General features: G+C 37.8%; 1 protein-coding gene across 1 annotated transcript in view; it reads right to left on the bottom strand.

The window, feature by feature from the left end:
- The window catches only part of PREX2 (phosphatidylinositol-3,4,5-trisphosphate dependent Rac exchange factor 2), a 177844-nt gene that overhangs the window by 126826 nt on the left and 28445 nt on the right, over nt 1-22573 (bottom strand). Inside the window, exons 3-5 of the mRNA XM_017812536.1 lie at nt 5039-5110; nt 4842-4964; nt 2881-2985 (exon numbers count right to left, since the gene is read on the bottom strand). Of these exons, the coding sequence (XP_017668025.1) occupies nt 2881-2985; nt 4842-4964; nt 5039-5110 (300 nt within the window). The remainder of the gene's footprint in view (nt 1-2880; nt 2986-4841; nt 4965-5038; nt 5111-22573) is intronic.

The following is a 22573-nucleotide window of genomic DNA, read 5'->3' as shown; positions in this document are numbered from 1 at the left end:
GATGCACATGTTGGGTACACTGACTATCATACATGACAAGGAAGTCACAACATTTTGTAAACATCTCTCTAGGTACCTTCTTCATCCATTCTGATGAAGAGAGGGTGCTTTTTTTTAAACTTTAAAAATAAAAGACAGTAAATAAAATGTTCAAAATATGCTTTCAACATTTAACTAGCAAAAACAAATAATTCAGGGTGACCACTAGAGGTGGTGTTGTTTCTAAAAAGTGTTTTCAATGTTAACTAGCATCACAGATGGTTTGAAGGTTTGAACATGGTCATCTTAATATACACCTCTAAAATGTGATATGCAGTGAATAAATCATCCTTAAGTCATAGGCAAAAGATTATTAAAGTTTCAACAAGACATCTGATTATGGACGCAGAGAGTAAATTAAATATTGGGTGGAAGCATCCATGAAAAAGCAGCAAAGGGACATCACAGCAAATATTTGGAATTGCTGGAATTAACGTGTAAGTACATAAAGACCTAGAGTAATAATGACAACTACTTTATGGAGAGATCAGAAGGAATTGTGATGCAATGGTATGAGATAATCTACAGCTTCAAAGAGCAAGTTGTCTAAACTGAGGACACTAAACAAGAGCAGTTTAAGACAGCCGGATGGTATGCTGACACAGGCCACAAATCTGGAGGCAGACACATTGTTGATGGAACAGAGACTACAAAACTGGGTGGTAGCCCTACTCAGCACATAATACACACACCCTATCCCCAGTGCTGCTATGGGGGGTCTCCACACCCACTCTTAAGTCTCTGCTTTGTGCTCACTGTTAACCAGCTTTTCTCTCAGCCTAAAGGATCCCTTATCCTAAAGAATCTCACTTAACCTGCCAATGCAAAAGCTTTACTGATAAAGTAAGGTAATGGCAACGCAGACTATAGGTTTATATAATGACTGTCGCTATATTCAAAGGCTCAAAATTATTTATAGATATCAACGTATCTAATGACCTGAATTATTCTGTCTGGCTAGAAGGCTTTGACTGTATTTTCAAATTGTAGAGTCAGATGTCTTGTTTTCTAGGTTAGAGTGATGCCACTTAATCGTACAGACACGTCCCAAACCTATGAGGAACCCAAAACAGACGTGAAAGCCCTTTGCGTGTGCCCATGAGTACATGACACTGACTGCCGCAAATGCACGCTTAGCTTCCTTTCTCACAAAAACAAGCTCTTTGCAATATTTCTCCAGAGTATTTTGCTTTTTGTCTCTGCAGTCAGCATTCGCCCTTTCTTCTTGAACCCGGCCATGCTGCTCCCAATACAAGAACCATGCGTATGAAGCCCCTCAATCTGGGGCAAGGTGAAGGATATTGTGTCAACCACTGAGGAAAAATAAGGACAACTTTGAAGCCGTTTCTAACTATGAATGGAACATGGATGAATTGGAGATTCTTAGTAAAATTGATATGGTAGTTCACGTCACCCAGTACTCCCCACAATAAGGAAATTCGTGCACTGCTCATTAACTTGGCTGTAAGTAAGTGCAGCTATGGAGTCAGAGCTGACACTTTTCAAAAAATTAGCCAACTGCAACAGGACAACTTCACCAAGAACTCTGTCAACAGCAGTAGTGAAACCCTACTGCATGCTAAAAATTATTAGTAAAATTAAATAAAACTTATGATACTGTCAGCATTTGCAGAATCTTTTTTTTTTAAACATATCTGTGATAATAATAATAATAATAATGGCCAGTCTTCGCGAGCGAAGATTTGGGAAAGGTCATTAACCCTTCGAGCCTGCGCAGTGGATTTTTTAGGTGAGACCCAGCGTGCGCTGAACTGAGCCCACCCTTTAATCCTGAGGTTCATCTGCCGGGGCCGAGCAAGCTTGGACAGTGGCAGTGAGGGTCTCAGAACGTAGGTTTGTTTAGAGTGACCTTCTCTTAGATGGATGGCCTTACAGGGCTAACGAGCTCCATCTGCCCGGGGGGCTGGGAATCGAACGTGGGCCGCTGCGGTGAGAGTCCTGCACCCTAACCACTAGACCACTAGAGGCCCCACATATCTGTGATGCTTTGCTGATAAAGTCATTTGCTCTGTGATGCTTTGCTGATAAAGTCATTTGCTTTCCAGTCCCAAAACATAATAATCAAATCTTATCCCTTCAAAATTTGATAGCATATCCATGGGCACCTTCTCAGGTATTTAAGTTCCAATATAGTAAGCTCCACATTTTAAAGCTAATCTTGTTACCACAGGACACCACGGAAGAAACACAAAAATCATTCCACACTGAGTCCTTCTTTTAACAACTAATGTCAACTATTAACAAACTCATGGAAATTAGTTTTGCTGTTGGAAAACCATGAGGGCTGTCATACTTAATATTTTTAAACTTCTCCGTATTTGTCTTATAAAGTGAAAGATTAATTGTGGAGCCATTTCTTTCAACCTCAGACTAAGTTAGTGTCTAAGATCAGAATGGCTACTCTATGATCCATAATAAAACACTTCTGTCTGCAACAGCTCTGGTTACAGTATCAGAACGTGGATCTTCTCTTCAGAAATTCTGATGAGTCCTTCAGCTTCCTTTCTGTAATTCCTTTCCCCATCCCTCCTCACATATCTTATCCTATTCTTTTTCCTTTCTACAGATTCACAACCTTGTCTCCTGGCCAGCATGTTCAAGGCACATTGCCTAATGCTGTATTATCCACAGATCCAAGCACAGTAGTGAAAATATGATGTACACACGCCTTTCCTCTGGAAACATTATCCACAACTAAAACTGTCTGCTAACCACTTGCAGGTGTGCCTGTACTTGTAACACGGTGGAGGTGACAGCACTAACGATTCACTGCCCAGTCAAAAAATATGAGGTCAGAATACCAATTCTAAGTTTATTTACCAAAAGAAAAGTCCGCACTGTTCTTATTTTGTTCAGGTCAAGCAGAACTTTCTGTGCCTTCTCATGGTTACTACAGTATTCATCATAGATACGGAATTTCTCTTTCTGCAGAAACAAAAAAAAGATGTTGTTTTTCACTCATCATTTTGATAATTTTTTAATTAATAAAACATGGCATGAACACTTTTCAATGTTGAATAGCTAATATAGTCTTCATTCTAGAAGGTCAGCTCTTCTTCCTACATTTATTATTTGAGGTCTCGCCTCAAATTAGAATTATGAACAGTCTGGAAGCACTACTTGGGAATTTCAATCATAGATTCATAGAATACCAGGTTGAAACAGACCTCAAGAATCATCTGGTCCAACCTTTCCTGGCAAAACCACGGTCTAGACAAGATGTCCCAGCACCCTGTCCAGCTGAATCTTAAAAGTGTCCAATGTTGGGGAACCCATCACTTCCCTGGGAAGATTATTCCAATGGCTATTTCTTCTCATTGTGAAAAATTTTCCTCTTGCGTCCAGCTGGAATTTCCCCAGAAGTAACTTGTACCCATTAACCCCCTGTTATCCATGTGACTCTGTAAAAAGGGAGTCTCCATCTTCATAGCCACTTTTTAAATACTGGAACATAGCGATAAAGTCTCCCCAAAGCCTGATTTTCTCAAGTTTGAACAAATCCAGTTCTCTCAGGCAGACATATGGCAGGCTTCCCAGTCCTTTGATCATCTTTGTGGCCCTTCTCTTAACCCTCTCCAGACTGTCCACATCTCTTTTGTGACCAAAACTGAACACAGTGTTCCAGGTGTGGCCTGACAAGCACTGAGGAGAGTATAATAATGACTGCTTTATCTCTGCTGGCGATGTCCTTGCTGATGCAACCCAGCATCCTGTTGGCTTTATTTTTTTTTTGTCACAGCAGCACACGGTTCACTCTTACTGAGCTTTTTGTCCACCCAGACACAGAGTTCCCTTTCCACAGCACTGCTGTATATCCCAGCCTGTGCTGCACTCCAGGATTATGTTTTCCCAAGTGCAAGACTTTGTTGAACTTCATACAGTTTTGCTGAAAAATTTCAGAGGCTAGACTACCACAAACACACAGGATAAAACACTCATGAAGAAAATGGACGAGTGGCTAATTTGCTGACATTATTACCCAATTTTTCTGCAAACACTTGTTTTCAAATATGATCCATTCTTCTGCAGAGTTAAAAACTGATGTTACTCAACTTCTGTAAAATGTTTCCACAAAACATTAATAGTTTTCTCCTCCCACAATGAATAATCAAAAACTTAAGAAACAAATGGGACTATAACCAGAGATAACAATGAAACTAGGACTACAACTGAAAGAAAACTAATTTGTCCTGATTCTGCAAAGTTCTGTGAAACTAACATCCTTGTTTTGCCCAAACAGGAAAAATCATATTCCTAGAAACCAATTACTACAGGACATGCCTAGTTGTGGAGGTACTGCAGTTGTAAGAAATAAAAAAAACTTCACAATTCAGAACCATTCAGTATTTTACCCAGCGTATGCAATCCTTTGTTAAATATTCACATTTTTGCATAACATCAAAGGAGAATAAAAAGATAGCATTGTACTACTTTTACTGATTCATGCAACCCTGATCGTTCTACCTCCGTCTCACATATAGGCAGAAGCTTTGCCCAAGCTTCAGGGCTCAGTTTGGCAGCCTGAGCTAAGCTGGTGAATATAAAAACAATGAAACAACAAAAGTTAGCCCATTTGATATGTTCCTTCTTCATTCTCCTCCCTCTCTTTTTTTTTTTTTTAATGGAAATGACAGTAACTAAGAGATAACTTCAAAGTACTCTACATTACACAATCAAGTCATATTTAATCTCCATGACTATGTACACTCATCATCAGTAATTAATAAATACAAAAAATAAAGGAAAAACATTATACAAGGCTGTAATAAAAGACAGCGTACATAATTCAGAAAGCAGGTTCCAACTTCATGCTGTGCGTTAGGTTCTGGCTGTAAACACTCCTCCACCAGGGACAGGAAGTTTTTGTGAACTGCAAGAATATCTTCAATATTTGAAAACAACATCTGCAAAAGAATAAAATATATGTAAATGCAACATCAGATACAAAACAGAAGAAATATGCAATTAGGATACTAACCTTAACTGTCTCTTCTGTGACATTTTTATCCTCTTTGGCAGTAGCACGTTGGATCATTCGGTGAAGAAAAGCCTGCATGAAACAAGACAAATAAGGAAAAAGTTATTTCAGGAAGACTTGAACAACTTCTGGCATGTTATGCTTTAATTTGTTTCCCAAATTTGACATAGAGTCACATCAGAATATTATGTAGAATCTAAAACAAGTATTTTATTTATAAAGCATTTTGTAGTCCTGTTATTCTAATGTAGTGTTAAAAAGAGTTAAACAGTGAAATATTAATGAAGCTGAGAAACTGAGCATTCTCTGAAGTACCATTCCACCCTGCACCCGTATTACAATCAAGCAAGAACAAAATGTATTAATTTTCAAAATCTTACTCTAGCACTTCACAAATCTAGTACAAGACAAGACAAAATAAGCTGCTAATTTTCAAGTTAAACTAATCAGGAGATACTATTATGAAAGGTAACTTTTACATAGCAACCTCAAGTCAGATTTCAGATGTATTATTGATCAAAGCTATTGTAAAGTAAATTGGCTTAAACAACAGTCAACTGCACCTGGTTTTGCTTAATGAAAACTCTTCCCTCCCCAAGAACCTAATCCCTGGGGATCAAATGAGAAGATAGTAATACCATCAATTAAATACCAAAATACTAAGTTTTCTTTTATTTTACATTCAAGAACTGGACACAAAAAGAGGAAGATATGTACAGTAAGTCATTCCAAAAGAAATAAATATCTCATGTACAAAAAATAGAATTTTTATTAATTCAGTTCATTACAAAGACATGGGTATGTTCTGAAAAATATCTACACATTGTAGATATCTACAATCTTACCCCGATAATTCTTCACCTAGACATACACATTCTTTAGTCATTAAACCTGGCACCACAAGTGCGCCAATGTCATGTCTTTCATAACCATTTCAGTCACTGTGCATTGTACCCTGTACATGAGCTCATCTAAATTCTGGCGTGGTGCAAATTCCATAAAAGAGACAATAAATAACCCCCATGTGGAAAGATAGCAGTCACAGCAACCCTTTTTTCTCTCTGCTGGCACTTAAACATTTTTATTCCCAAGCAGCAGATCCTTTCTCTGCTGAAGAGGACTATGTAGCTGGCATTACACATTTTTATTACTGAAGAGTCAAATCTAGTTATCCAGGACATAAACCAAATTAAGTTTGGAATACTGCCAGCATACTGTATGTTTCCTATCACCCTCTACAATGATGTAGATTTTCTAGTTCGTTAAACCCCTCTTTCTTTCTAATGTTTTATTGGTGCTAAAAAAACGCCATTAACTCATTTGCAGCAGTTAACTGTTTGTGGACAACACCCTTTTATATTGTTCCTTGCTATGAATATCCTCGAGGGTTATGGTAAATTTGCTGTGTGCATTGCCTGCACACTGTACAACCAATCCCACAGAGAGTGAAAGCCTGCATGACTCCAAGTTAATTTCTGGAAGTTTTCACTAAACCATGCAACACTATTAAATATGCTTTAAAACTGAAGAGGAAAAAAGAATTACAAGAACTACCCCTGAAACTCATGTCTATTTTTACTATCTGCAATTTCTCTCTGTTCACATTATTTCCCCATAGACCAAACATATTGCTCATCTGCACTCATGTCATGTCAGAAGATCTTCATTTCCTGTAGCTGTGAAGGAAGGTGAACATTAAGTTGGCTGAAGGTGAAACTGAGAAGGAACTGAGAGCTGAGGCATTAGTTATTCTCAAGTGATTCAAGACACTAGCCGAGAGTCATGAGGTCATGAGGAGTATAAATCAGCTGCAATAAACAGTTGTCCAAGCAGCACTGTCCCAGACATCACATCTGCAGAGGTTATCAGTAACTAAATCCAGGAAAATCCAAACTCTTGCAGAACCTAGACACAAACCACTAATTAAGGTAGGGAGGCCTGGGATAACTTCAGTCCCTTCCAGAAACTTCGTGCAAGCCACGTAATGTTTTCCTGTACTCATACTGTAGGGCTTGTGTAGTCATGATGCCAGTTTTTCCCCAAGATTAGCCACCTAAATCATAGACTCATTACCAAATCATAAAATCGCCTGGGTTGGAAGGGACCTCAAAGATCACCTCATTCCAACCCCCATGACATGGGCAGGGACACCTTCCACTAGACCAGATTGCTTAGAGCTCCATTGTTGTCCCTATCAATGCAGATTTTCCTGAAAAAAATCATAACACTGTGTCCCAAAAATCAACGGATGTGACCATTTGAATCTTTCAGGCACTTACATGAGAGCACTACAAAGCTACACATATTGCAAAATATTTGGAATAATCTCACATTTCCTAGGAAGAGTGCTTTAAGAGAATTAGGGGAATGCAGGTAGGGATGGAGGTGTCTACCTCCATTCATGTGCCACCAAGACTGATCCTTGGTGGACTTCAACTGCTGTGGAATGAGAAATGCATAGGAATGATTCAGGTTTCCAGAATGCAAATCACCTTACCAACTCCCTTCCTGGAACATGGAGACTCCACTGACTCCATGCACACAACTACTCTCCACTAGGACTTTAGTTCTCCCTTTACTAGGGAGATGTTCTCAGTCTTCATCATGCAGGAGGATGGAGAAGTAGTTGCTTTTTTACAGTGTAAGATAACCTTAATCCAGCACTGCAACTATGAAAAGACAAATGGCTCTGAACTTGTATGAACACATGGCAGGTCTGAGAGAGAGCTGACTATTCCAAAAAATCTCCAGAACTATTTGAGCATCAACCAAGGAAAACCATGAACAGTTCTTCAAAAATTAGTAAACAGAGAAAAAGCAGGTAATTTGTAGACATAACTGTAAGGAGGACCCCAACACAGACATTAAAGACTTTAAAAGGAAAATATATAAGGATAGGCAGAAACCTACCCAGGAGCTGTGAGCTCATGAGTTAATGAAAAAAAAATTATAGTAGCTTTTGAAGATATACTGCATAAAGTATTAATAATCATAGAAAAACACCACACCTGTAAAAAAAAAAAGAAGAAATAAATGTAAAATGGACATCTCAGCCAATTTATGATTCATTAAAGAACTGGACACAAAAAAAACTGAGTTGCTTCTAAAAATTCTACCATTACTTAAAGTATACTGCTTCAAGTCCGGACTCATTACTGAGCACCCCATTATATGAAGGAGCAAAGCAATTACAAAGGACACACATGGAATAGATCCTGCTCCTCGACTGAGCAAACAACTCTAGGAATCAATTGTCATACATCATTCCCATTTTTAGACCAAACAAAAATTCATCTACATTAGTGTAGATGTTTCATAACAGAACATCAAAGCCAGAGAAAAACATACATCTATCTCTGTGCACCCCTGGATCCCAGACCATTGTCACCTAGTCTCTCAGCTTTCTCAAAGCTTTTCAAGTGAATTCCAGAGTTTCCCTTAACTTTCTTTCTATTCTTAGTTTTCTCAAGTAACAGCAAAGACATGTGGTCAAAACAGAACACAATTTTCCAAATTTTCATCTTGTGCCACCAGCATTCTAGCTACACTGCTATAGTACAGGGATTCAACCTTACAGCACTGCAAATGGAGATTCCCTGCTCCTGGCGCTCTCTGCCAGCCAGACTGTAGATGATTTCTCTTTTAAGAGATCTCCATGCAACATTTCAGAGCAGAACATTGGCTGGGTGCCATAAATCTTAAAGATCAGGTGAAGAGCAAATATAAAAGAGGATGTTTGTTATTTACATTAAAAAAACCACCACCCAGTTTTGTTTGCCAATTTTTAAAACTGTTTATGGAAAACTCTGTCATTCTAGGAATATCCTTGAGTCACTCAGAGTGCTACAACCCCTGTCTCCACAAAGTTTGACATTCAAATTACAAACCTAAATTTTCTAGAGCATCCTTCTGGAAACTTCATTAATACAGAATAGCATCTGTATGATCAGCATATACCTGCTTTGGAGAAGAAATGCCTCAAAATGCTGAGAAAATTCTAAACAGGGAGAGTCATGTCTTAAGAAATTTGATGATCTTTAGAAGTTTGACAAACTTGCAGACCAAAACATGGGGTATCAACTGAGCCCCCTGGAATAGGGGAGCACCTACACACAAAATATGTAACAGTTTAGTACTAAAGTTTCCTAACTCCACTCAGGTCCTATTGGGGACATAAATGCCTCTATTTCTGGCTATGACTCAGAGTCCCTGTACCACGCTGCTAAGAAGAGTAACTCACCTGTACCTTTGAGAAATGTGGCAAAAAATTACACAGATCATTTGGAGAAGATTCCATGCTAATAATATCAATGAAGATAATTACATTCTTTTTTCATGACTGTGTATTCATTACCCACAAACTATTGTCACATACTTCCTTACTACTCCCTGTTCTTTTTACCCTTTACCTGACAATGCAGTAACACAGTACAGGAAACACTGGGAGTGAAAATGAAAACATAAACCACTGAAAATCCAAATTCAAAGAATTATAAAAGAATCTGTTTATTATGCCAAATAAACACTAACGTGTTTGCCTGTCTGCTGGTCTGCTGCCATTTTGTGAGGCAGCGTTTTTCACAGAGAACACACACTGGGTTCCTGTTACAGGGATTTTGACTTCTGGTCTTATCAAAATAAGAGTAGCATTGTTGGTTGTTTGGTGGGGTTTTTTCTCCATAGTTGCTCTGTGTGTTGGGAAAAAAAAAAAGGGGGGGGAAGAAAAAACCTACCACTGCTGCAGATAGCACATGGAGCTGCCAACAGCACAAATGACTTCTCTGACATCTGGAATGAAACCAGGGAAAACAAAGAAGTCTGCCTGCAGAAGACTCTGAGGGCACAAAGAGTTTTTGCCTTCTTGACAGATAAAAAAGTTAAGTCCTGAAATTATGTCAGAGCACCTGGATCACAAAATAAATGTTACTAGTTTTCCGAAAGCAATCCTACTTTTTTGAGCCTAGAAATAAATACTGGTTTTTATTTGAGAAAAGAATTTTTAAGAAGTTACTTATTTTTTCCCTTCAAACTTCTTTTAACAGTCTTTCTACCCTTAAATATATACTGTCATAAACAAAACCAAGGTGGATTGTAAAAAGCATAGGTATTTTTAATAAGGTAATTTCCTGTACATTTTCACTTTAGGAGAATTAGTTCAACTAGTGCCCAACCTATCACATTGAAGTCTGCTGAATAAAGCTAGCAAAATGTTACGTACACTAAAACTGAATACAATTTGATTTTGCACAGTGTCAAAAGACAAAATCCTAAAGAAACTCACAACAAGGAAAATGTTCATATTTTTATACAAAAATTTTGAGACTATGATAATAGGCTCATCTTCACAAATTTAGAACACAATAGTCCCAGAAGAACACTGCAGCAGTTTTGTTGAAGCACTTTTGTTTGATTTTGCCCAAAAAAAAAATCAATAGAGAAGACTCCAGCAGCAATAGCAGCTGTGGCAAACACTGTGTACTTACTCTCCTCTTCCCATTAACCTATGCCAGAAGCAGTGGCAGTAGCTGCTCAGGCTGGCTTCTGCTTCTGAACAAAAGACTCTTCTTTCTCTCTCCAGTGATTCACCAGCTGAGGCACCACCTGTTTCTCCCATCTTGCCTGCAGGACTGGATGAATCACAACCAGCAGCAAGAGCATCAGCCAAGGTCAGATACATTCTTTCTCCCTACTGTACCTAGAGCCACTTTCAAAGCTGGCTTCATATTCTGATACCTATAAGTACAGAACAGATGGATCACATCTGCAATACTTGCCATTCTAGTGCTAATTTCCTTTCACAACTAACCAAACTATTCCCTTCTCCATTCATCTGACCCCAAGGGGCATCATCAGTCTGCCTGAAAGAACACCTCTGGCTCCTTAAGTAAACATGAATTTACAAGTAAACACACAAAAATCATTGCATTGAAGAAATACAGAACTTCAGAACCTTCTCATACATAACTAATTTCCTGACACATTTCAGGGTAATCTTAACCCTTTCTCTATCATATTTTTTTTTCTTTCTCTACCACATAAAAAACTTCTTCCTAAAAAAGAACAAGAAAGCCTTTCCTCACCCTGTTCTGTATTTAGATCACCTTTTCTGCATTTCACTAGTCACTGACAATATTTTTGGACTTCCTACCGCACATCTTGTTCTTCCCTTCATGCACACTGAGACTCCAAAGTCAGTTCCCTCCTTTGACAAGGAAGTACCCCCTAGACTGATCTTTCCCACCTCTAAAATCACCTGAACTATGACTGTGCTTTCACTTTTGATCCCTTCCTTCCTTTCAGCTCCACAGCAGATGAAACAAGAGATTTATAGTCAAAGTCCAGCTCCCCACAGCCAGGCGGGAAGTCAGATGTCTCCACCCTCTTCCTGGTACTGAAACCATTCTCAAAAAGATTTAGTACAACCTTTTCCTGGCACAGTTCAGAAGACACCTATTCCTTTTCTTCACAGATGTCAAGAACACTGTCACCCATACCTAGTATCTTCATTTCAGGAACCTGTTTTTCTGAAGACAAGCTATGCTCTTGCTGGTCCATAGAAGTTTGGTTGACAAGTAACAATGGACTTACTCGCAAGCTTGCAGTTGAGATCATGCCAAAATGAATTACCAAATCAGAGGCTGGATGTCAGGCTGGCTCACACATGCTCCTGTGATCTGATGTCACATACAGAAAACTGTTAGACGATCCTCTAAATTCACGCTTGATTAAAATATAGCTTAACTAGAGCTTTAGCAAAAGGCCATACACTGGCATAAGGGATGTACTTTCGTCTGCAGGCTGAACAGAAGGCACAGTCTGTCTAATATTTTTGGTAAATATTTTATGCAACGTGGGTTGCTGCTAACCAAGACTTTATCCCATTAAAACAGATTAGATTTTAAACTAACCTGCAAACAGGTTAGATTCCAGTCTCAGCATCACCAACGGAACGGCTGTGGAAGGCAAAAAAGGGGACTTGCCTGACCCATGTGAATTTCTGAGCAGCCTGCTGGGATTGTGACAGATAAACCAACCAAACAAGAGGCATCCATATCAATAAATGAAGTGTTTTCAGCATACCAAGATTAATCTTCACTGTATTTTGAAGATTTTAAGATTTTTTTGAGGAAAATGATACTCTGTATTGAAAAATGTTCACATGTATGAGGAATTCCCTGTGGAAATTACATCATATGGTCCTGTTGGTGCATGTTATGAAGTGAATAATATACTGCTAATCACATAACTGATCTTGTATTACTCAAGTGGGAATGGAAAAGAAATGACGTCTACCAACAGTTTACCTCTCATAAAAGTCAGCAGTTTCCTGAATTTACAGAACAGTAGGTACTTATTAGGAAATCTCAGTGAATTCAGCTGTGTCCACTAACAGCAAATCAAAACAAGAATCTAGGAAAGGTCAGAACAAGTGTGCATCGATTTGGAAGAATTCAACATTTCCAAAATATTTTTGAGACAACTCTTTAATTCTACACATCAAATTTCTTGTAGCAAATCAGGAAATTCAGAAAGTGTAGAAGATGAGAAATACATGATACATATTTGTCACAAATGACCCCTTTGAAAGGATTTTTGGATTTCCTTATTCAATTTGAAAAATAATAAAAATCTCAAAACTATTACAAGAAATTAATTCTTTGCTCATCTCCTATATCTTTCTAAAGTTCATTAACATGTTTGAAAACAAGTTTGAGTCTTTCCTGACTCAAAAGTATCCACCAGAATTATGAAAGCCATAATCTTTATCACCAATTATGAGAAGGAAACCCGAAATAACACATCACATCTCCACTTTCAGAATTTAAATCCAAATCATCTGAATAAGGGAAGAAGGTTCACTCAGCACTAATGAAAACAAATTATTAAGTCCTTCATGATTAAGGCAGCCAATTGAAAAAAAAAATCAACTGTCTTACCTATAAACTGAGAAAACTTGCAACTACTGACAGGAGATCATAATGGAAGCTCACCAAACCCTTTTTCCATGTTAAGTTTTCAAAACATAACACTTTTTTTTTTTCCTAATATTGGAATGCACAGTCCTTAAACATGAGTTTATTTAAAGTTTAATATGGGTACATGATAATTAGGAATTAGAATGTTTGAGAGTTCTACAATTTTTATTGCCAGAGCTGTGTAAATAAAGTTTACTTCTCAAACATTATTCTGTGCCAATTCTGGCTGTCATTTGTATTTTCACACTTATGCCAAGAAAAACACAAAGCAAAGAAGAATATGAAAGAGCAGTTTTGTACCCCAATTTCAATTCTTTGCAAAGCCAACAAGGAAGCTGTAGTGAGTATAGTGCTTCTAAAAAGTGCTCTCCTGATCACAGAAAACAGCTGAAACATCCCATTTAAGTTCTTTCCCAATTAGTGCTAATCAGAACACTTCCTTACATAAGGAAATCTCTCTTATGTCTTGGGTAATTTCTATCACTCACCATTTAGACAGGTCTGTATTTTGACAGACTTGTATGCAATGATGGCTCAGTTCATGCAACAATCATGTGCCACATTTCTGAGACTTAATAAGACAATTGTCTTATTTTGCAAAAACTCCCAGACAATGATATATACTCACCTACAAATACACCTAGCTGAGAATCTCCACAATCAAAAAAATCCAGTTCTCTACTACAACAATGTTGCTATTTAAATCCACTGTGAAACAACTTTTATCTACAAGGCAAAATAAGGTCTTGAGAAAACTGTGTTATTTTAGATTACTTATTTCACTGAGAGTTAAGATGTTCTTGGCTTCTGAACTCATTTCAGCCACTAGTTAAGCAACACAGACAGTACTGAAGAATTATTAAATAAATACCAACTCTAAGTCTTAAGAAGGCCTTGAAAACAGCAAATAATCCCAGACCCAAATCAAGGCTTTACTATTATCAACAAAAGTTAGGGTAAACAAAAAGAAAAAGCATCATGGAGAATGTGCTCCCAAGAAATACAACAAAAATTAAAGTGAATCCACACTTTTACAGTTATCCCAAGCATGCTTACCTCTGACCAGTAATGACAAAATATGCATACAACATTGTCACCATTTAAGAATACTAAGATTTGCATTTCCAGATGCATTTGAAACAATACTCCTAGAGCAGTTTTCATATGATGTTCAAGTATCTTGTTGCACTCGTGGTTTCATGTTCTGCAAATCAGGGGGGAAGTAAAAGCTTGCAATTTTGTGTACAATAAACCAGAGTTTATTCGAAATCCAAGGTAATACTAACCTGCAACCTATCCACTCACCTTGGATGTGTAGCATTAACTATAAATCAGTTCAGTCACAACTCTCAAGGAACAATGTACCAAACAGCAAAAGCAGCCAGAATGGTCATTAAAGTCAGCTTTGATGATAGTCCCCATGAACAAAGTGGCTGAAGCATCTGCACGAATTCAGTCCTTAATTTGAAGTCCAAGACTAAATATACCCCACACTTGGGATCAGGAGAACCATTCTGGCAGCAGAATAGCAATCTGTCTTAATAGCAATTCTCTTATTAGCAACAAAATAGTCTTAATAGCAATTCTGCTATACAGACATGTAGAGAAGTTAATTTTTGGTGCAAACCTTCAAGGGAGTATTTGAATTCAGATAGTTAAACCAAATGGAAGTCCTATATGCTTGCCCTGGTAAAGAGACATGGGTTTGCAGTTTTAAATTTCTTCTTCCTCCTCCCCCCACTCCCTTTTGTATGACTCCAAGGCTCTCAAAATGTCATTGGAAAACAGGATCTTCTTCACAAAGGAATTCAAAGACAGAGAACAGGATCTCTTTGTAAAGAGGTCAGATAGCAGCAATAAATTTAGTGACAGACTACTTTTGAAGATAGTGATAGTGGTAGGTATTCAAGAACACACAAAAACACACATGCTCACATATATTTAAAAGAATAATTTACTGAGAATTATACTATTCTGGTTGTACCACCATGTAGTACCAAAAGTCACAGTCAGACAAACACAGTTCCATTGCACTAATACAAAATAACTTTTAATCTTCAGTATTTGTTCAAACTCAAAGCTCCTACTATCACTCCTAGTTTTCACACTTCAGAATTTTAAAATAAATGTAACACTGATATGAATGCCCTCTGCCATCCCTAACCAGTAAACAACCAGCTTACAGAACCCAAGATGCATTACTTGCTACCAACAGCAGCTTATACAACACCTGCACCTAGGACCGTATTTGTCCAACAGCAGACATGAAACCAAATTAAAAGATTTCTTAACAGTAATGGAATCTTCTTGTCAACTAGTCAATGGAATCTTCCCAGGGCAGAACAGAACTCTGAATTCTGGTAAGCAAGGCTGACCAAAGTCATGGTAATTACTTAAGGTATGAAGGTCTGAGGAGGAAAAAAAATTAACATTTCCCTGGAAAATAGGTTGAAGAAACTAAACTAGTGTACTCTGAAATACCAAACTGGCTGCAGCAGTAAACTGAGGTTTACAATTTCTGCATAGTGCCACAGGCTCAGCTTTCAGATTTGCAGACCCTCAGCATTTCTGATTCAGGATCGCATAGGAATCAGTGACATTCAATGAAAGAAGAGAACCTCATTCATCTGTATCTTACTGGAGTTTTAAAAGATTAAACCACAACCAGGACTGATTCTCCACAGAAGATATTCTGATGACAAGAAATAGGTTTAAAATTCGCCTTGAAAAACTAAAAGTATCTTAATTAAAATACTTTTTCAAAAACTATTTCATAAACATTGCAGTTTGTATAAGTATTTATTATTTTTCACTTTGAAGTAGAACTTTAATTCATTATACAAATAATAAAATCAAAAAAGGAGAAAAGTACCGTTTTCTGAAGATTAGATGCCAGTGTCCGTTATCTTAACTCCAATCCAAAAAGAATACAACTGCATCTAAAATTAAGTTATTTTACTTTACACACAGTTTCATACAAAAAACCAAAAGATTGTTATATGTCCCTATTGCTTGCCCTGAATTGGTCTTGTGAATTTCCATCTGCCTATATGGGTTGGAGCCAATTTCCATGGAAATGCAATCATTAATAATATTTTTTTTAGCTTATATTTGCCTTACTGTCAAATAAATTCCTAATTTCAAGAAATATGGACCTGGATTCTACATGCATGATAGGGAGAAATAATCCCTCACACATTCACAGGCTATCTTTCTCTCACTCGTCCCTTCTTTTCTGCTTTTCCTATTCATGCACAGACGCTTTTTTTTGTCTTATGTAGGTTTATGGCCTGTCTTTGGCTTTGATGGGTTTCCAGCATAATTGCTCAACTTCACCACACCGTCTGTGAAGCGTGTGTTCTTCAGGAATACAAAGACTGCATGGCTGTTCTTGCTCCTTTCATTCATTTTTATAAGGAAACAGAAGACAAAATCTTATTAACAATACCATTTTCATCGCCTTCTTAATGAAATTTTTTGCTTGAATGCTGGAACCCTAAGATAAGAGAGCTTATTATTACCTTCTGAAATAAGAGGCTCATTCTTTTAGGCTGTAATCAAAAGCTTTAAACCATTCTGTGGCTGAAGCAGAAAGATTTGGGGATTTTTTTTTAAATATTAGCATGTAAAAAATAGTACAAGAAAACTCTCAATCCCCATCAGTCCACAGGGACAGTCTGTAGGACCACTAAATATTCAACTGTCAAAGCATCATGCAAATCATCCTCCTCACCAAACCACCAGTACCATAACTGCAGGCAAGCACAAGCAGAGCACATTGGTGACAAATGCCCTCTGTTAATACTCAACTGGAGTTTGACAGCACTGAGTGCTGCTCGTACCAGGACATACTGCTGCTTACCAAGACACCCACGTTGATTCCACAGACTGATGTCTCACCCAGTCTTTCCACATGAGGTTACATAACAATATGGAACATCATTTTATTATTTTATTTTTTACTTCATTCATGAATTAGCTGTGATGAACTTTCAGTTCCTATTCTCCAAAGTAAAAAAAGAATTGTCTAAACCATTCAAAACTCCAGATATCAGATTTCTAAGAACAACACAAGGAAACAATGGTGTTAGTGGGACCAGGAAATCAAGACCACCATAAATAAATATCAAGTATTGTTTTCCAGCATCTTCAATAGTTTTGGATCCTGCAGTCCTTCCTCTGGATGAGGAAATGACGTCTCTGCAAGTTTTCCTTGTGCCCATAATAGATCACATAATTTGCCATACCTGAGCAAATCAAAGGCATTGCATTTGCAGACAGTGAGCCATGGAAACGCTCATCTGTTGGGCAGTAATAAAAGCTACTGTGACCACAGATTCATTTTCTGACTACAAGATGCTGCTCCTCCACTACAAAGCCCTATTTCCCCTTTTAAGGAACAGGGTATGGCTGGCACAAAAACGACCAACCCATCTGAGCCATGGCACTACATGAATGTACCGGTAGAGATAGCTTGAAAATGCAGGCAAAATAGCTTTAGAAGCAGAACCATGGCTACAGAGTAGCTTCAGCTGATGCCAAGATCAAGTTCAAAAGTCTTCTGTCTATACATGATCCTGATAGAAACCTCTTCATCTTCCTTCTTCCCTTAGATCCTGACTGTAGGAAGCACCAGTGGCAGGGAGGCAAGTGAGGCACCAAGGTCAGGGCAAGATGCTCTCTACTAACACTATTTCAGATCCTCAGTATTCACTTTTATACTAAAAATTAAGGGAAAAAGAAAGAAAACTTGTGGGAAGATGGGTTCACTTTAAATTATGAAGCACAAACCTAGTAGAAGAATTAATACTTCACACACAAAAATGAAGCAGACACTACACTAACAGACTGAAACTCTGTCAGAAGGAAGAAAAAAGAAAAGCAGATTGCTTGGTCTTTCAGCCTTAATCTTACTTCCCCAAAACTGCCTGTTAAAAATCACTAATTGCTAAACTTTGATTTTTTCCAACAGCATATGAAAGAAACTGGGATAAGTACAGAGCAAAATTGCCAAATCCACAGAGTTAGAAACTTTCCACAGGCTTTTTTTTAGAAGAGACGGAGTTTCATTTCAAAATATTTTTTTTAGCCTCTTCTACTGTGAAGACTGCAGTGCAATGATTTACAGAATGGATGCTATCTCTACAGATAAACAAAACCATCATTCCCAAGAGATCTGACCCTAACCTTCCATCCTAAAATAGTATGGCCAATTACATAGCAGCAGCGGCCTGCATCCTTAAAATATCTTTGACTGAATTATGGAACTAAGTGCTAGTCTTGACTTCTCAAGTTTGCTATGGAGTGCAATTAACTGAAAGAATAAAATATACAACTAAAACAAACAGCTATGTTTGTCATAAATTCCAGCAACTAAATGGTGATGCAGTAGTAGGTACTGTTGAATTTGTTGTTCTTCTTAAAAAGAAGAGCTCAGAAAAATGCACAAACTGACTTATCATTAAATCAACTTGAGCAGTAAACTAAATGCTTCCAGGAAGTCTATCATCCTGTTTGCTGACTATAATTTAGCTCGTTTTGTTTTGATATCATGTTCCCGTTCCTTCCACTCATGTCCTCCAAACCAGGAAAAAGCACTGGAACCTCACTGCCTGTACTCCAAACACTCACCAAACTCCTGTACTCTATATTATAGGGAAGAAACAGCTTCCTATCTTCCCTCTAATCTGAAGGAAAGAGCAAAATAATGGCTCATTTGGCTAAAGAGAGGTAACAAAAATGCACCTATGTCAAAAAGCATCCTAAATATACTGGACATTTACTGACTAAATTCAATGCAAACATTTAGGTAACAGGATGTTAGTCTGATATGTTGTCATTTAAACAGAAAATCACTGTGGGTCCAACAAACAAAAAGATTTAATGTTTACAACTAAAACTCCGTTTGTTGGATGTAACATTTTAATCCTATTTTTAGCATTATTTTTATGGAATTTCCTTTCCAGTACCACTTTACTTCACCGGAATTACCAACAAAGAATGTGCAGAAAAACAGCACAAATCCACAATACAGTGTCAGCATCAATATTGTCACTGTCATTTCTGCAACAAGAATAACTCTTTGATGATCAATACGAGATACTATTCACTACATAATATATATTTTCCTATAATTTAAGTGGTTTTCTGGAAAATCTATTCTAAGTCTGGGATAGTGGGATTATCTCTATCACACAAGAACTGTGGAAAAACTTACATTTTACCAGTGATTCTATAAGTCCTCTCTTGATGACCAACTTAAAGTAGCAACTTTTGAGATCCAATAATCATCACAGAAAACTGAGCTCCCTTTGATAATAGATAAATCAGCTGAACAACATGAGCTCAAATATTAGCATGAAAGAAAAAACTAATTTGGTATTAGGGAACATGTCCTTTTCTCCTTTATAGTCTCTGTCATTATCTACAAAGCACAATAAGCACACATCACATTTTACTCTCTGTGTATCAAAACTCAGCATCCAGGACTAATATGACTGAATAAGTTTGATAACATGGCAAATACTGCACACTATCCTTCGATCCCTGAGTGGACAGGCATCCTGGTCATATACAGAAGAGAAATAATCATACAAGAAAAGCCTTCTAGACATGCCTTCATTCAGTGTTAAGGACAAAATGGCAAGGCTTTAATGCACAGAACTGTCACACACGAGGATGGAAATTTCCAGGTGCAAAGACTTCCAAGGAGCTCACAGACATATGATCCCTTCTGGAAGCACCATAAAGCTTGTCTCATTTTCCAAAGGGATGGGTGACATCCAGATATTGTTTTTTAAACTATCCTTTTAGACATCAAGGACACTTCTTTTTCACTTTCATCCAAAGAAATGGACCAAAGAAAAAGAGTACAATTTCCTGCCTATATTGAAAAATCAGAGTTCACCTAAGAAACAAAGGAGGGTGGAGGCCCCAATACTGCTGAATCCTTCTGAACCACATAAGTGCTCGGAAATCGGCAAGATTTAGAGCAATCAGAACATGCTCAAATAAATAAGCCTGAGAGAAAAAAATGAAAAAAAGAAATAATAAGGTTTCCATGTTCAGAAAAGGTGGGCCAAACTGAAGCCAAATCCCCAGTGAAGATAGAGCTGCTCTTGGCTGAGCTACGCTGTAGCAGCTCAATACATCAACAAGCTTTGCAAGGCAAATGCAAGGAGTATTTGGAGGATTTAATGGCCAAAGGAGTTTTCCTGGTCATGCGGTATTATCAAGCACTGGACTGTGCATTTTCAGATAGAAAAGGGCCTTGGACATGGGCCTTTTTCCAGAGGCTAAAGCATGAAAAGGATTAGATTAGCAGCAAGATCAGACTGAGAAGTCAACAAGTACATATCCTGTCTATCACAAAGCCCACAAGCAAACAGGTAACAGTGAGTGTAATGGCTTTATACGAATATTTATCTATGCAATAAATTATGTCCAAGAAAGCAGGACTAACTCATTCTGTAAATACCCAACAATAATTTGGATTCACATTTTGTCTTCCCAAACCGGACGTGGATTTGAAAAGATTTCATAACATGCTCCCATTTGCAAATGGTCAAATATATTATAATTGCACAGACAGTTTCCTTTTTTTCAAATTTCTTCTGCACATGGAAAGTTTCAGCAACAAAATTCTGGACTACAGCACCCTGTGAAACCAGAAGGGTTTCTGAATGTACCTTGCACAAGTCCCTGTGCAGTGTTGTCAGCCTGGCATCCATCCCAATAGCTACTTGACATTCTTCATTTAAACAGCAAATTTGTCCTGCTCCTACATAATCAGATCCTTACAGTCTTTCCAAACTACCATATCAGGGAAGCATCTCAGAACAAATAATAAAACAAATCTCTCTTCTTCCTGAAGTGTTCAGCATTTATTGGAACTGAATGCACGCTTCCTTTCCCCTCATAACAAAGGAGGAAAAAAAGACCTGATTGCTTATTGTATTTGCCCTGCTCCGTTCATATCCTCAGTAATGGAGGAACTGAGGCAAAGTTTTGCTCCTACTTCTGAAAGAGCACTTTTTCCAGTTTTCTCCAAGAATTCCATGATCTAGATCTAACTCTTAAAGTTCATATCTTGTGTCCCTACAGCCTCCTTTTTAGAAACCAAATCATCATGGCGAGGCTTCGCGAACGAAGATTTGGGAAGGCTCTATCCACATTTGCTACAGGCACGTTGGTGGCTTATGAGGCCAATACGTGACAGACATATCCGATTGCAAAAGGCGCAGCAGAAAGACTCCTTAGGTGGTGTATTCTGCAATATATGGTTCTTTTTGCGTTGCCTTTTTTCCTCGAGAGTGATCCTGCGTGTGTTCTCGAAGGAGACAGCTGCGTTATAGATGGTGTGTCTCCAGGCCTCCCGATTTGAGGCCAGAATATGGACCACTGGTTTTCCATGGGATCACACAATATAGTACAGGACAGGCAGATTTGGCTTCCTGAAGCCCAAAACCTCTTCTGTATCCAGTGAGAAGTAAGTGCATAGTGCTGTTTTTGAGAAGGATGCTCCTGGTAATTCATAGATAATGAGGTTGCTGAGCTAAGGGCTATCTAAATTTTTTTTAGATTACGCAATAGAATTTGTGCAATTCAGATAAAGTAATAGAGTCTGAATGAGTTTGACCCACAGTACTGGACCAGTAGGTTCAATGTTCATGTGAAAGCTCCTGTGATCTCCAGAACAAAACTTATCAGCAGTTCCTTCAGGCTATTCAGTCTCACAATTTCCAGTGCCATAAAATCTGCACAAAGGTCTGACATGTCTAGTTTTTGAGATTCCTGAGCACTAGAGACAAGCCAAGTAGATACAATCCTCCCAGCTCCTATGTTTAGACTACATATGTGCTTTGCAATCCTCATGAATGCCAATGGATTAATTTTTGACCACAGGAAAACATCCCCAGCTTTACTGTTTGTCTCTGTTTGGAGCATGAGCAAAACTGCAACAATTTTGATAGGAGGATCTATACGTCTGCTTTTACCTTACTTCCATGAACCAAGTCTTGCTCTCAGAAAAGTTCAACATGCCTAGTCATTGACTTCGGTAAAAAAATTGACTTTGAAACTATTTTTATCAAAAATAAACTATGTTTATTCTGCACTGACAAATAAAGCCAGACATTTTCAATAAATGTCACGTTACCCATTCAAAATATGCTGTCTTTATGATGTTACATTAGGCTATTCTAAGCAAAAAGTAAAGTAAAATGTCAGTGCTGGATTCTGTCAGGATATTGACACTTGCAGCACTCCCTCACACATGGACTGAACAGTAATGCTTTTTTAGAATTTGGTTTAGATAGCTACAATAATTTTATAACATGTTTTAAAGTTCCCTTACATGATTCTGGCTGGGTTCATACTGGGTTAGAACTTCATGATCAAGCTACTTTGCTCATTTGGTAGACTTCAGAATCATTTTTAGAAAGGATAAACACTCTTATTGAAATATATTCTTCAAACATGAACTTTCAGCAAGTTTGCAAGGTAAAACCCAGTATCAACATTTTTCTCTATATTTTTGCTTATCCACAGGACTGTATGC

The sequence above is a fragment of the Lepidothrix coronata genome, unplaced genomic scaffold (assembly GCF_001604755.1).
Source record: "Lepidothrix coronata isolate B3197 unplaced genomic scaffold, Lepidothrix_coronata-1.0 Scaffold36, whole genome shotgun sequence".
In the NCBI taxonomy this organism is placed as follows: domain Eukaryota; kingdom Metazoa; phylum Chordata; class Aves; order Passeriformes; family Pipridae; genus Lepidothrix; species Lepidothrix coronata.
The sequence above is the reverse complement of the archived record's forward strand: the minus strand, read 5'-3'. Positions and strand labels throughout refer to the sequence as shown.